The 13,986-nt window shown below is 37.6% G+C and overlaps 1 protein-coding gene across 1 annotated transcript in view; it reads left to right on the top strand.

The window, feature by feature from the left end:
• Nucleotides 1–13,986, top strand: part of LOC124163701 (alpha-mannosidase 2) — a 200,727-nt gene that overhangs the window by 95,759 nt on the left and 90,982 nt on the right. The window contains exons 10-11 of the mRNA XM_046540768.1: nt 1,729–1,930; nt 10,522–10,772. Of these exons, the coding sequence (XP_046396724.1) occupies nt 1,729–1,930; nt 10,522–10,772 (453 nt within the window). The remainder of the gene's footprint in view (nt 1–1,728; nt 1,931–10,521; nt 10,773–13,986) is intronic.

Here is a 13,986-nt window from a genome sequence, read left to right as displayed (position 1 = left end):
TGTCCTTCAAAATGGATAAACGCGGAAGAATACCCGGAAAAACCAGCAGAATTTGAGTATGTATTCTGCAAAAGGCTCATTGACTATCTTGATAGACAAAACATACATATTATCACTTCACCAATTAGGTTTTCAGCATGGAAAATCAACAGAATTGGCTTTATTTAATGCAATTGACAATGTTATACAGAAGATAAATAATAAAAATAAGGTAATGGGAATATTATTTGATTTAAGCGAAGCCTTTGATTCTGTGGATCATGTTATATTACTTAAAAATACATGAATCGATAGGTAATAATAATGTCTTTATTCATTAATGCCATGTTAAATAATCCATGAGAATTGCGTCAGAAAAAATAAATGAAAACAATTCATCATTTACATACACATTGAAAAATGTGAAATGACATCACTATATTCTTAAAGTTTAAGTCAAAATATTCCTGAATGGAAGGCAATGGATTATTGCAGAGATATAGACTTATAATAGAATTAAACTTATCAATTGTGACAGATTTTACATTAGATGGAAGTCTGTTGAAAAGTTTTATGTCCAGGTTGTCAGAATTATAGTAGGTCTTTCTGAGCCTACAGTGCTTAGTTTCTAAATTATTTTTGGTTTTATTAGGGGTATTCCATTAAAATGGCTTCAAACATATCTTCATGAAAGAAAACAACAAAGAGTAGCCCACCGGAAAGATAGGACTATCTATTATTCCTCTATGTCAGAGGTTAAAAAAGGTGTTGGGTTTGCGTTGGCTTCTTTACTTCATTTGGTATTCATCAATGATTTACCCAATAAAATTGTAACTTCCAATAATAAGTGTATTACGTTTGCAGATGATGTAACCATTTTATCAAAAAGTAAAAATGTGAACATATTAATTGATGCCAGTTACCATATAATGAAATGGATGCAAACATGGTGTGATGACAATATATGTACTAACGTTAAATGATGATTAAACCCAAAAGTGACATTGTTTTCTGTTAAGCACAGCCGCAAGGAGAAAGATCTGCTGTAGTGCAAAAATGATAATTTTGATATTGTAGAATTCATAAAATCTCTTGAAATTTATGTTGATAGTAATTTGAAGTGGGATCCACAAATAGCACACTTATGTAAAAAACTGAATACAGTAATGTAGATTCGAAGATTTTCGCGGCATTGATCAGATGATCTCAGCATTCTCTTCGGGTTTTCACTGCGTCCGTTGGCTTTTGGCAACAACAGTTTCGCTGACATTGCAGTCAGCATCTTCAGGTCGAAGATTCGAAGGAAGGAAGGAAGCCCTTTCGACCTGTAGACGCTGACTACAATGTTAGCAAAACTGTTGTAGCCAAAAGCCAACGGACGCAGTGAAAACTCGAAGAGAATGCAGAGATCACTGAATACAGTATTTTACCTAATTTCAATACTAGAGCACAGTGTAATGCATTGTGTACTTAAAACCCTCTACTATGGCTTATTTTACCCTAGAATGTCATATGGTATTGTGAAATGGGGATCTTCATCACGACTTAATGATGTGTTCATCATTCAAATGAAGTCAGTGAGAAGAAAGTGCAATTTTAAGTATTGTGCGCATTGTCGCTCTTTTTTCAAAAATCTTGAAATTTTCTCACTAAACAGGTGGTTTATAACAATTTTCTTTTTTGATGCCGAGTAGCATTTATTGCTGGGGTATTTTTGGTCTTAATCATAATGTATTTGCTCTATTCTAGGAGCTGGCTTCTGCTGGACCAGTATCGTAAGAAATCAGTGTTGTTCCGCACCGAGAGGAAGCCAGGCGCTGGTGGAGGGGTGGTGCTGGCTCCTCTTGGGGATGATTTTCGGTACGACCTGTCCTCCGAGTGGCAGGCTCAGTTTTCAAACTACAGAATGATATTCGACTACCTCAACACTGCCCTCAATCTCAATGTTCAGGTATGTGACTGTATCTGCATTGCAGTGAGACCTTCATGTTACGAATTTGCTAGATGTGGTAAATGGGGATTTGTAATAAGGGGGTTCAGTTTACAGATGTGATTTGCTGGTTGCATTTTTGCAGCATTTAAATTTCAGCAAATTGATGGCATCAGTCAAAAATTCTACAGCTGAGTGGATTCCTTATGGAGTGTCTTTTTTGAAGGGGTGATAAAGGGTGACTAAATTAGAGCAAACCCAATGATGCAGAAAGCCTCTTTCGAGACTGACACGTACACTGACGACGTTAGAGGGGAACTAAGCGAACTGCATTTTCGCCTTTCCCTTGTTCGCTGAGTCACCATGATTTGAAAAATTATACAATTCAAGCGATACAACCAATTGCAATACAAAAATATATTACACAAAAATAAAATAAACCACTTAGCAACAAAAAACAAAATAAGGCGTTCGGTCACAATATATGAGATCAGTTACTAGTTTTATTTCATTATCAATGCTTCATCCTCTCCAGGAATATTTTTAATGCACTTAATTAGAGCTTAACATTTTATACTAAAGGTGGAAACATTACTCCGTGATTTCTCGCAGATGACTCATTTACAATCATAAATTTCTATTGTGCAGTACCATTATGCTACCACATATTGTTGAAAATTAGCTAAAAAAGCTATCAAAATCTTGGGTTTATCAGAATAATGTACCTTAAATAAACGCCTTGAAAAAGATTTTGTGGGAGAAGCATGAGCAGAAGAAAAAAATGATAAAAATTGTGATGGAGTTGGTGAAAATAGCCCTTAAATTGCAGAAAATCACAATTAACACGAAATTTGCATATTCAGGGGAAAACCCCAGAATTAGCGTTAATATACGCGTCATCGCATTTGCAACTTTTGTATGTCCCTAGTGATGACTGATGGCACAAGTTGTTCTCCAAGGATAGCTACAATGATGGTTTTCTGGCTATGTTTTTTTATCATTAGCCCGATCATCCCAATGGGCTAATTAATGAATGGGAGAGACGGCACGAATAATCGGAAAACACGGATAATCCAAACCTTTGACTTTAATGTCTTGTAATGTTTATAATTTACAGATAAAAAACAATATATTATTATTAATGCAGTTATTCTGTTATTCAAGAGTGCTTCCCAGACTCATTGAGAGCTTTCTTCCCCAGTTCGCGATCTTTTTAGCGGTGATAACATGGCTGTAATCATATTATTAATGCTCAATGTAAGGCCTGGTTTTGAAAACCACACATCCATGGTTGTGTGATCAAGGATACTGAAAAGTGGTTTGCACGAATGCTTCAAAACCACTGCTCGACGTCGGAAACTACACTGTCAGGCATCACGCCACGTAGTCATGTCTCGCACAAGTTGCCCGGGTTACAACTGCTGCGCGACGTGTATCCATGATCAGGGACTGCGGTTGCGCACTGCGAGGCTTGGAAAACAGGAACACGCTGCTCCTGTGAATGCAGCTAGTGTGCAGTTGCTTCCGTTTAACAAAGGGGAATGTAATGGAAGTAATAAGCCCTGTGTGTCCTAGCATAAATGCAGTAATTCTGGTGATTTTACATCCCATTTTATTTTTTATAAATATCATGGTAAATATTGAGCGAGAGTGAAAATCATGCATGGATAATCTGCAACACGGATAAACCGCAGCCGGATAATTGGGAGTCATCTGTATTTGTTCTTACATTGGTCAATATTGAAAATATATAAAGACAGGGAAGAGGGAGGATTTTAAGAGAATAAAAAACTGGCCTTGCTGGTGAACAGTAATGCTGAGAAGCCATAATTCGGATTATTATTTTTTTATGTTTTAAATATAACATTTAATAGATGGGAAGACCTCCAAAAAATTATACTGTATACCTTAGTAGTACCTTAGAATAGAATTCACCATAGTAGAGTTTTAACAAGATATCAATTCTTGTGGTACGTCTTAATTGTCTCATTAAATAACAAGTTGAGTTCAGTTTATGCTGTAGCTCTAATACACCCATGTCTCGTATAGCGCAAGGGATGCGTTCCTCGGGGTCTTTGCGCTATACGAATTTGCGTTATACGAGAGCGTTTTATCATTGGGAAGATAGGGATGCGTTCCTGGTAGGATAGGTCTTGGGTATTGAATTTCCTCTAAAACATCTATATTCCCAAGGGATGCGTTCCTTGGGGTTTTTGCGCTGTACGAATTTGCGTTAGATGAGAATGTTTCAACATTGGGAAGATAGGGATGCGTTCCTGATAGCATAGGTGTTGAGTATAGAATTTCCTCTAAACCATATAAACTCCCATTAATATATAATCTTAGAAAACCTTATTTATATAAATGGTTATTGTTTAAAATATCTTTAAAGATAGTATGCACGCATTCAAAGACTTTTATTCACGTTAAAAAAAATTCTTACGTGCTTTTGAAATTCCCTCCTGTCGTGCGGGTGGGCTAACATTGCTATCTCAGGGGATCGTAATGCGTTGCCGGCAGTTGACGATTTTTCAAACTAGTCTAAAAACAACTATTGTGTCACCCAGGCCCTTTTGTCGCTCATCGAAATGACAGGAAAATGCTACTTCGAATGCCATTTCATAGCTAGCGGAGTTTATGAATGATAAATCATTTTTATTTGAAGTCCTCCGAGTCATTAGCAGCTACGTGAAACAGTCTTAAAATGCTTTGAAACCTGACCCAGGTTTTCCTTCCCTGAAAATGAATGAACGAGATTGCATTCTTTTCCAAAACAATATCGTCTCGTCAACACTAAAAACTGGTTGAGGGGGAAAGGAGCCACTTTCAATCACAGCTTGGAGTTCATCAGAAAATGTTGCGGTGACTGCGCTATCAACACTTGCATATTCACCTGATATCGCCGCACTGAAAATACCTGCTTGCCATTTAAATGCTGGAACCAACTGGAGCTTTCACTAAATGTCTCGGAGCGATTACCACTCTCGTCTTTTTGTACTGATTCTTTATGAACTTTCCGTATGTGTAGACCGCTTGATTGAAGTTGGTGCGGCTGAGGTCACTGATGTTTTAACTTCGTCTTTATTCAGAATAAGGCATCGTACGTTTAAACTTCCGCGCAATATCGCTTTGACGCTCTCCATTTTCAAATCAATTGACCTCTTTCAATTCCTCTTCTAGGTTTATAGTTTTTATTGATAAATTCTTGATTTTTCTACACGCATTCCTATTTTTTGCCATATTCTCTTGGCTTTTACTCTGTATGGCTCTATCTAAATCACCTTCCACTGCTGAACTGTATTCCTGAGACGCAGAAGGCCTAAGACTGCGGGGAGGGAATGAAGCCATTGTGTTTGAGACACTATAGCGGACCCTTTTATGTGTTGATGCTATTCATGCGCAACTCGGCCACCGCTCCATTTCTCCCCCGTGAATACCGATGACCTTGAAGGCTTTAGCGTAGACGGCGTAGACGCTCTACCTGGAAGTCAATCGCCCGATAACCTATGACGGTAAAAATACGTCTCAATCCGTATTGCTGAAAAAAAAATCATTTCCACTAGCCCCACCCTTAATTAATGGTCTAAATTATTTATTATCATTCTGTTAAGGAGACGAGATAAATTACTTCGGTAAGCCGGCTATCTGGACCCAATGACGAGTAATACTTTTGGCCTTGCACAGCAATCAATTTCGATTAATATATAAACAAAAAAAGAAGCTTTGAGGCAAGCAATAACATTAATATGCGTAAAATGATAGAAATTTCGTTTGTACTTCGCGCAAGTTCACGTTTTATCACGAGAGCATTTAAGAGTTTTGATTAGGCTACACTGCGTTGCAATGTTTCCCCGAGGAACGTATTTGCGCTATATCGAAATTGCGCTAATCGAAATTGCGCTATACGAGACATGGGTGTATATGCTGCTCCCAGGACATATTAAAAGAAATACTCATACCAAGGAACTTACACGTAGAGACCTGTTCGATAGACTTTCTGTCTATCCTAACAATAGAGCTTTTCTTAATAGGAATACCAGAGTATGAGAACCAAATCATCTTAGTTTTATTCACATTTATACTTACAAGGGGAGACCACAAACCTTGCTCCGCCTTTTTCAATGCTGTATTTTTTATGGCCTTCGGAATGGTGAACACATCCCCAAACTAGTTGTGGTTCCGTTGAATGGGCCTTAGTTTGGCTGCTATTAATTCATTTTCATGCGGTACTTTTCACAAGCCGCCTATACTTCCATAATATGGTGCCACTCAGCCGACTGGTAAGGTGGGGTAGTGGTAGCGTTTAAGGCTACCACCCAGGGGATCAGGGTTCGGGGCTTCGAGCTGGCTATATATTTTGTTCACGTTTTTACTTAGATGATTATCAGCAGACCAATTATTTATTGAGTTTGCTATGAAATTACATTTCTTGATTAGATGAGAGTAGGATGGATCAGTTAATGACATTTGTGTCATCAGCATATTTGATAGGGGTAACCCCATCAATTTCCTTTAAACCAGCAGTAGATGATTTACATACAACAAGAACAAGAGAGGCCCAAGAGTAGATCCTTGTGGAACTCCTAATGTTATTGGTTGGGAGGAAGATAAGTATTTTAGTCCATTAATTGATAGTGGCACAGCCTGCATACGGTCTCTAATGATAGGAGCGAATCCAATCATTAGGCACACCTCTTATTCCAAATCTCTCCAATTTAGATAGAAGAATGTGGTGATTCACTTGATAAAAAGCCTTGGACAAGTCAAAAAATAGTCTCACTGTTTCGCTTTTTTGTCCATAGACTTTAATATACAGTTGACTGCTTCATAAATGGCAGTAGCAGTTGATATTCCCCTTCGAAAACGATGTTGAGATGGAGAAAGAATAATGTACTTTTCCAGGTAATAAACTAGCTTGTTATACGTGACCTTTTCAAAGATTTTAGAAAAAGTATTTTGTACAGCTATTGGTCTATAATTATGTAGGTAATTGGAACAGCCCTCATTTTTATAAGCAGGTGTAATCTTGGATGTTGTTAACTGACATGGAAAAACACCTTGTAACAGTGATTCATTAATGCGAAATAATAAGGGAGTTTTAATCAAATCTTAACTCGGAAAGATCACTTTACCCGGTTCTTCATCAATCCCACTTCTCAAGTTCCCGTGCAATTTATTTATTATTGAAAGAAGTTGAGATGCTGAACAGGGATCACAGAAAAAGGATGAGTTGATGGGAGTTTGTAGAGATTTAAAGTCAGTGACTGAGGATGATTTTTTTTTGTAAAATGGGAATTAAATTGGTCAGCCATAGCATTTAAACTATTGCCATTTGTAATACATATTTGGAAGATACCTTTTTTGGTCACACCCTTGTCATAAAACTATGACAGCTTTTTTAAATTCCCTTTACTTTGTCTGCAGTTCCTTATCATAGGAGTACTTCAATGTTTGTGGCCAGGTTTTAAGAATTCTAGACATACTTTGAAAGTCATTTGTTATCCAAGATTTAGGATTATTCCTTTTCTTTTTCAATTGTAGAGGGAAGGCAATGTTAAAGTTATGAAGATATATATCATAAAAGTTAGAGAAACCTTTTTCAAGTGAGAATTCTGAGTATACACTCTCCCAGTTAGCTTCCAGGAGCAGGGCCCTAAATGTATTAATAGCTTCATCAGAAAAGTTCGTGGGATAACAGGTATTTACTTTGGAAATGGGATTCACTTTAAACAAAGCTAATAGAATGTATAAAATCGTTTCAGGTTTGATTTTGTGGAATATTGCCATGATAAAAACAGAAATGGTAAATGACACAAAGTGTCAAAACCATGGTCGGTAGTTAAGTGTTTTATTAAACAGTGTGGAAATTACCATTTTTGTTTTTATCATGGATAAAGGTAATAGAGGTATGTGATCAGAAATATCATTATTTAGCTCGTTAGATGTAACTCTAGTGGGTTTGAAATTAATAATATGCAAATTAAAAGTTGCGTGGTCATTCAATAGCTCATTACCTGCAGTAGTATTATTTAGCATATTACAATTAAAGGCCCCTGTTATTATTACATTAGGCAATTCTTCAACTTCATGAATTCTTTCAAGCAACAGGGTAAGTCGTTGTAAGAAAATGTTAAAATCCCCAAGTGGAGATCTATAGATATTTATTAGAGATGTGCGAATAGTATCCGCGAATACTCGAATACCTCGAATAGTAGAAAGTATTCAATATTCGAGATCTCGAATAGTTATGCTAAAGGTACCGTCTCGAATACCTCGAATACTTTGAATTTCGTGTCATACACTGTCGCTCGCACGTCATTGGTAGTTGACTCAGAAAATGAGGAGAACTCTAGTCGTTTAGTGCATGCAGCGCCGTTTTAGGCAAGCTGACGAACCACATCAAATTCGCGGGTTGGAGCGGTGAAAAGAGTTCGACGTGGGGAACCGAAATTGATCGGGTGAAAAAAATCCGAAAATCCCAGGTGTCCCCCATCAGGAGAACCTCAGTGCCGTGTGATGACAACATTGGCGCGTTTCCCACGATCCGCTATCCTCTCCATTCAGCATTCACCCCACCTAATCTGATGATTTCTCTTCTCTGAAATCAAACAAAAGGTCTCAGCTGGTGCAGGGATCGTATTACGAAGACCTTAGCTTTGAAAAAATATCAAGTTACCGGAAAATAATAGAATCGTGTTTCACCCTTCACTCTTTCTCCCCCATTGACCATTTTCCCGCATCCATCTTTCGATAAAAATGTGACCAGGTGTTTACCATGTTCACTTTGTGGCTAATAACGACAGGCACTTTTGAATCTTCTCCAGGAGATGAAACCACCATAGGGAGAAACTCAGTGCTGTGGGATAGTGACATTGGCGCATTTCCCACAATCTGCTATACCCCTCCATTCTGCATTCACCTCACCCACTCTGACGATTTCCTCTTCTCTGAAATCAAACAAAAGATCCCAGGTTGCGCAGGGATCGTATTACGAAGACCTTAGCTTCGAAAAAAATATCATGTTACACGAGAACAATAAAAACGTGTCTCACGCCCCCACCCCTCTACTCACCAACTGGCCTTTTTCTGCTTACCTGCTTCGAAGTTCCCCATTTCTGGAGGTCAACTGCTGCTTGAGTCATCTACTAGCCAAAACGTTGTCTAACAATGACTTTCGGCAATTGATATCACACTTTTATTGGATTGAAATATTAGTAATATGCGCGTAATTTAAGAAAGAATAAGACCATATACGACATATTTCTGACTTTATTTAAGCATTTTACGCAGGAAAATAAATGCCGGAAAGACGAAGAAATATGACGGAGGCTTAGCATTTTGGCGTAATGCTCAAATAGGGTGCTTTCCTATTATTTTTTTATTGCCTAAATCGAAATATTAATACTTCTGGAGTACCTATTTAACGCTTTTAGATTTTTATAAGACGATATCTATTTTTCGCGTTTAAACTAAAAGTGAAAATTTTCAAGCGCGCGAAAACGCGACGGGTAAGTATGAATGCCGGGAAAAACTCCACGTGACGTCGTTCTGCTTCCCGCTGCCGCAAGTGAGGTGACCTTGGGGCGAGGCTCTGAGCGCTAATACGACGCAGGATGCTAGCAGGTAGCCGAGTACCATGCTAGCTGGTAGCGCTTGGCTTAAATAAGGATAATAATACCTTATCAAACGAAGAAAACTTTCCAACCTTAGCCAGTTTTAATAAGTGATTATTAAGACATGTTTCCCTGAGCTCTGTGCCTCATGCATGCATTGGTAACCTCAGACGATGTAAAACTCCTATCCTCTCGTGTAGAAACTAGGTCCCTGTGATGTCATGTGGAGTGGCATTGCATGGGCGCCAATCTGGCCTTTTTCAAATGAGGATAAAATTGACCATTGCCATTGGTCTAAACCGGTATTTCTAGAACCAAATAATTTGTATATTATGAATACACCAATGGTGGGTAACGAATCACAATCAATGCCTTTCATTTTCTTTAATGAAGGAAACTACCCTATTGTTTACATAAAATTAAAATATTCCATTAATCAGCTAAATTCCTGTTTGAATCCTTCAAAGGGAATCACAATTACTCGCAAAAATCTTGGGTTTCCTGCTGCATAGGCGACCTAGTCAAACATTTTCACATTCATCGTTTAGTATTCGAGGTATTCGAATATTCGAGCAATGATTTGATATTCGAATTCGAGAAATCTACTATTCGACCCATCCCTAATATTTATAATGGTATGTATATGTATATATTATTGCTGATTGATACATTTACTGCACAAGTTTCAAAAATCTTATCTTCATTTAAGGATTTATATTGGAAATTAGCAGTGCTTTTAAACATATCATGCTTAGCAAGAATCATACTACCACCATTTTTAAATCTAGAATGAGAATACACATCACATACTGTGAGTTCCGTCAGACATATTGAGCTACATTCATAAGGTTTAAGCCAATGTTCGTTAATGCATACAATATCAGGTTTATAATACAAATAAAACCTGTTGATCAAGCAATCTTTTTCTATCATCATCTAATTCATGTATAATAATCATTCTATGGTGAAGATATTTATTTCAGTTTTACCATCTCATAGGTCCAATTTGGCACCCTCGATGAATACTTCACGGCCCTCAGGTCTGAAATGGGTGAAGCGGAGGAGGAAGAGGACGATGGTTTGAGCAAGCGCCAGCCAAACTTATCACCCACAGCACCTTCCTCAACATTCCCCACTCTGACCGGTGACTTCTTCACGTATGCCGATCGAGATGACCACTATTGGAGTGGATTCTACACTTCACGCCCATTTTACAAACGAATGGACCGAGTCCTCATGGCCTACCTGAGGTGAGAGTCATTTTAATGTTCTAACTCCAATTGTTGAGTACCCAATTTTTTATGTTTATTTTCATCTTACATGTTGGATTTTTGTCCCCATATTGGACATTTTATGTTCCATCAACGAAGTGGATATCTTTTTTTGTTTGCATATGTTTGCATATGTGTAGATAATAATGCTTCTTCATTGATATTTTGTTGATGTTTGGATGAAGTACTCATTGCTTATTTTGTGAAGCAATCATTTCACTGGGATTAAATTTATTTTCTTAGAACGGAGAGAGTCGTATTAAGAGTCATTTTTTTATTTTATGCTTATGGTGTAGTTTGACTCATCAATATTCTTACAGAATGGCTTCATTCGAATCTGGAATGTATGGATTCAGTTTAATTCCATGGAACTGCCAAATCTCTGCATAAGCAATGCTGAGAATTTTCTTCAGATGTACGTTTGATTCTTCCAGAAAGTGATGTCCACTGGTTTTCTTTGGTGCAAATGTGTACTTGATATATCTGCAGAGGGACACAAACTTTGCAGCTTACAGGAAAAACATTTGAGCTTTGAGAAGAGATTTATTTTTAGCTTTAGGATTCTTTCTCCATTGGTTTTCTGAGCCCAGATTGTGAGGAAGTGAAAACCAGAAAAGCTTAGTGTGTCACAAACTAAGTCTCAATGCTACTTCAGACTTTGTTAATTTGTAGTTTTCGAATTTTGGTTCTTAAATTGCCATACTAGTCCACTCAAAATATAGTAGAAGCCCAGTTTTACGAGTGCTCGTAATCCCTCGGAAATAAATTGCAAAACCAAGTGCTAGTTGTGTCTGAAGGTGTTGAATAAACTGACCAAAGTCCCATAATTGTTCGTATTTAGAGTTTTTCTTTTGTTTCCGTGGTACAGTAAGTTGGGGCGAGTTTGCACACTTTTTTATAAATAATAATTATTCCTGCGTTGAAATATTTAACAATTGTCATGAAAATCGAAATTATTAATCTATTAACCTTTGGAAACTTCATGTTAAAAATGAATTGATGTAGCTTTATTTTTACCTACGAAAAATATTCAATAACTTCATTCAAACATGCCTCACGGAGTGGGGCGAGTACGAACACCCACAAATAATGATGTTTTCGTTCAGATTAATCATTTTTGTGACAACAGGAAATCATTTAGTTATTGAAACGTGTTCTTATATCAATAATAATAACAATGAATAAATATTTTCCTTACGTTACGGGACTTAAAACATACTTTTAGTTTCTTGTTAATCCCTCTATATAGTCTGGCTGCTGAGAATTGTCTGATGACAGCCAGAAGGGCCTAGTTTGGGGTAGGGGGTAAGGTGGCCAGGTAAGAAAGGAAAATGCCTACATTCCTTGTAAACAAAATGCTCCTGTGAAGAAAGGAGCCGGGAAGGGACGACGACCTTGAAGGACCCAAAGGAACAATCCCTTGTTCTGGTCATTCAGGCTTGTTTATTTGCTTCATGTGCATGTGACAGCTGTAGTATGACTAGGTGAGGGTGTGAGGTGCATTTTGGGGGCAGTGATTGGCTGCAATCCGTGCTGGTGGAGTGTTTTCCTGCCCTCCTTTTTGGCTGTCATTGGACTTCTCTATTCCTCCTAAAACAGTAACCCTGGGTGGTTTATATGCCTACAATAAAAGCATCGCATGGAAACGGATTAGCAAGGTTGCATGGGCTGATTTGCAAAATTCGGAATGGAGTATTATTTTTGACATAGGAGTCTTATTTACGAGCTTCTAATCATTTCCAAGAGATTCAGAGGATCTGGTGCAGGAAATAGCATTCTTTAATTGTGCTTGTGTTGTTGTTGTGATTGCACGGAAGTGCATCACAGTTTTGCTGATATGATGTGAAATTTTGATTTAAACAGAATTTTGTAGAGTATGAACAAGAGATATTGAAGATTCACTATGATTGGTCATTAAGAAAAGGATTTCTACTGTCAGCACAGTAATTCTGCTTTTACAATTTTTTTACAGTTAATTACTCGGTGGTGCTGAGTCCTCGTTTGCTAACCTAAGGTTGATTGTTATTTTACCATTTTGGTGATAATTGTGATGTTCCTGCATGGCAATAGCCGACTATGTCTTGATCGAACTACATTCCAATGCATAAATGAAATATCAAAATATACATCGCTGGAAGGCATGCAGCAACAGGTAATGTTGCTGTAGCTTTCCATAAGTCGAAAGTCAATGTAAGGGCGCCAATCTAACTACGACAATGTTGCGCTTCCACCTTCCATACCTCACACTGGAAAAGTTAGAGGGGGTTTCATTACAATGTAAGTTCCCGTGCTTAAAACAAAGCCTATAGTAATATTATAGATACGAAGCCTGCCAAAGAAGATGGGGGGAACTAACTCCCTCTCCTGCCGTCATCTTTCTCCCATTCCCCTCTCATTGATAGCTGGGCGTAACAAAAGAAGAATGTAAAATGGGAGTGCGCGGAGGGTACTCCAGGCCGTAAATCGCTAAAATGCTTGGACATAACTGGCTTTAGGTGTTGTAGATCTGACACACATATTGTATTTTTAGTTTTATAAACAGATAATACAAAACATAATAACACTCAGCGGTGCATCGCCCTCGAGAAATATCTGTCGTAATACCGAGCGCACTCTGTGGAAGGAACTTTTTGACCTCGATAAATCTGATTTATTTTACATGTAAAACCTAGGCCATTTGGCGGTACAAAGACTATCACTCGCAAAAATGCGATTCTCGCAAAATGCCGTACTCACGAAACCAGGCTTCCACTGAATGGTTTTCCCAGAAATTTATGGGTAGAATTGCCTTCTTCCTGTTTGCGTAGTTTTTGGGACTAAGAATTGAAATCTGAGGTTTGTTAACAAAATTTTGCAATGCAGAATTGTAAAAATTCTGAAAAAGGCGAAAGGCTTGAAATAATAATTTTTCAGCTTTTCAATTTATTATGCAGAATGAATTAATTTTTCACAACTTACGTTCAGGTCATTATTACATTAATAAAATTTCTTACTAATTTTATCGCATTGTTTCTTTAAAAGCCAATCCCAATTATGGCCCACAATTTAAAACAAAGCATATAAAATACATGCACCTTTAATCTTTTTCACAGAGTAACTATGTATAGCAGTGTATCAACGAGTATTTCGTAAATTGAACAAGCTGTTTTGTGTCTTTTTTTGCATTTCATGTCATTTTGCACCAAGACATTTT

The sequence above is a fragment of the Ischnura elegans genome, chromosome 8 (genome assembly GCF_921293095.1).
Source record: "Ischnura elegans chromosome 8, ioIscEleg1.1, whole genome shotgun sequence".
NCBI classification, from domain to species: Eukaryota; Metazoa; Arthropoda; class Insecta; order Odonata; family Coenagrionidae; genus Ischnura; species Ischnura elegans.
Note: the sequence above shows the minus strand (reverse complement) of the source record. Positions and strands in the feature narration are given on the sequence as shown.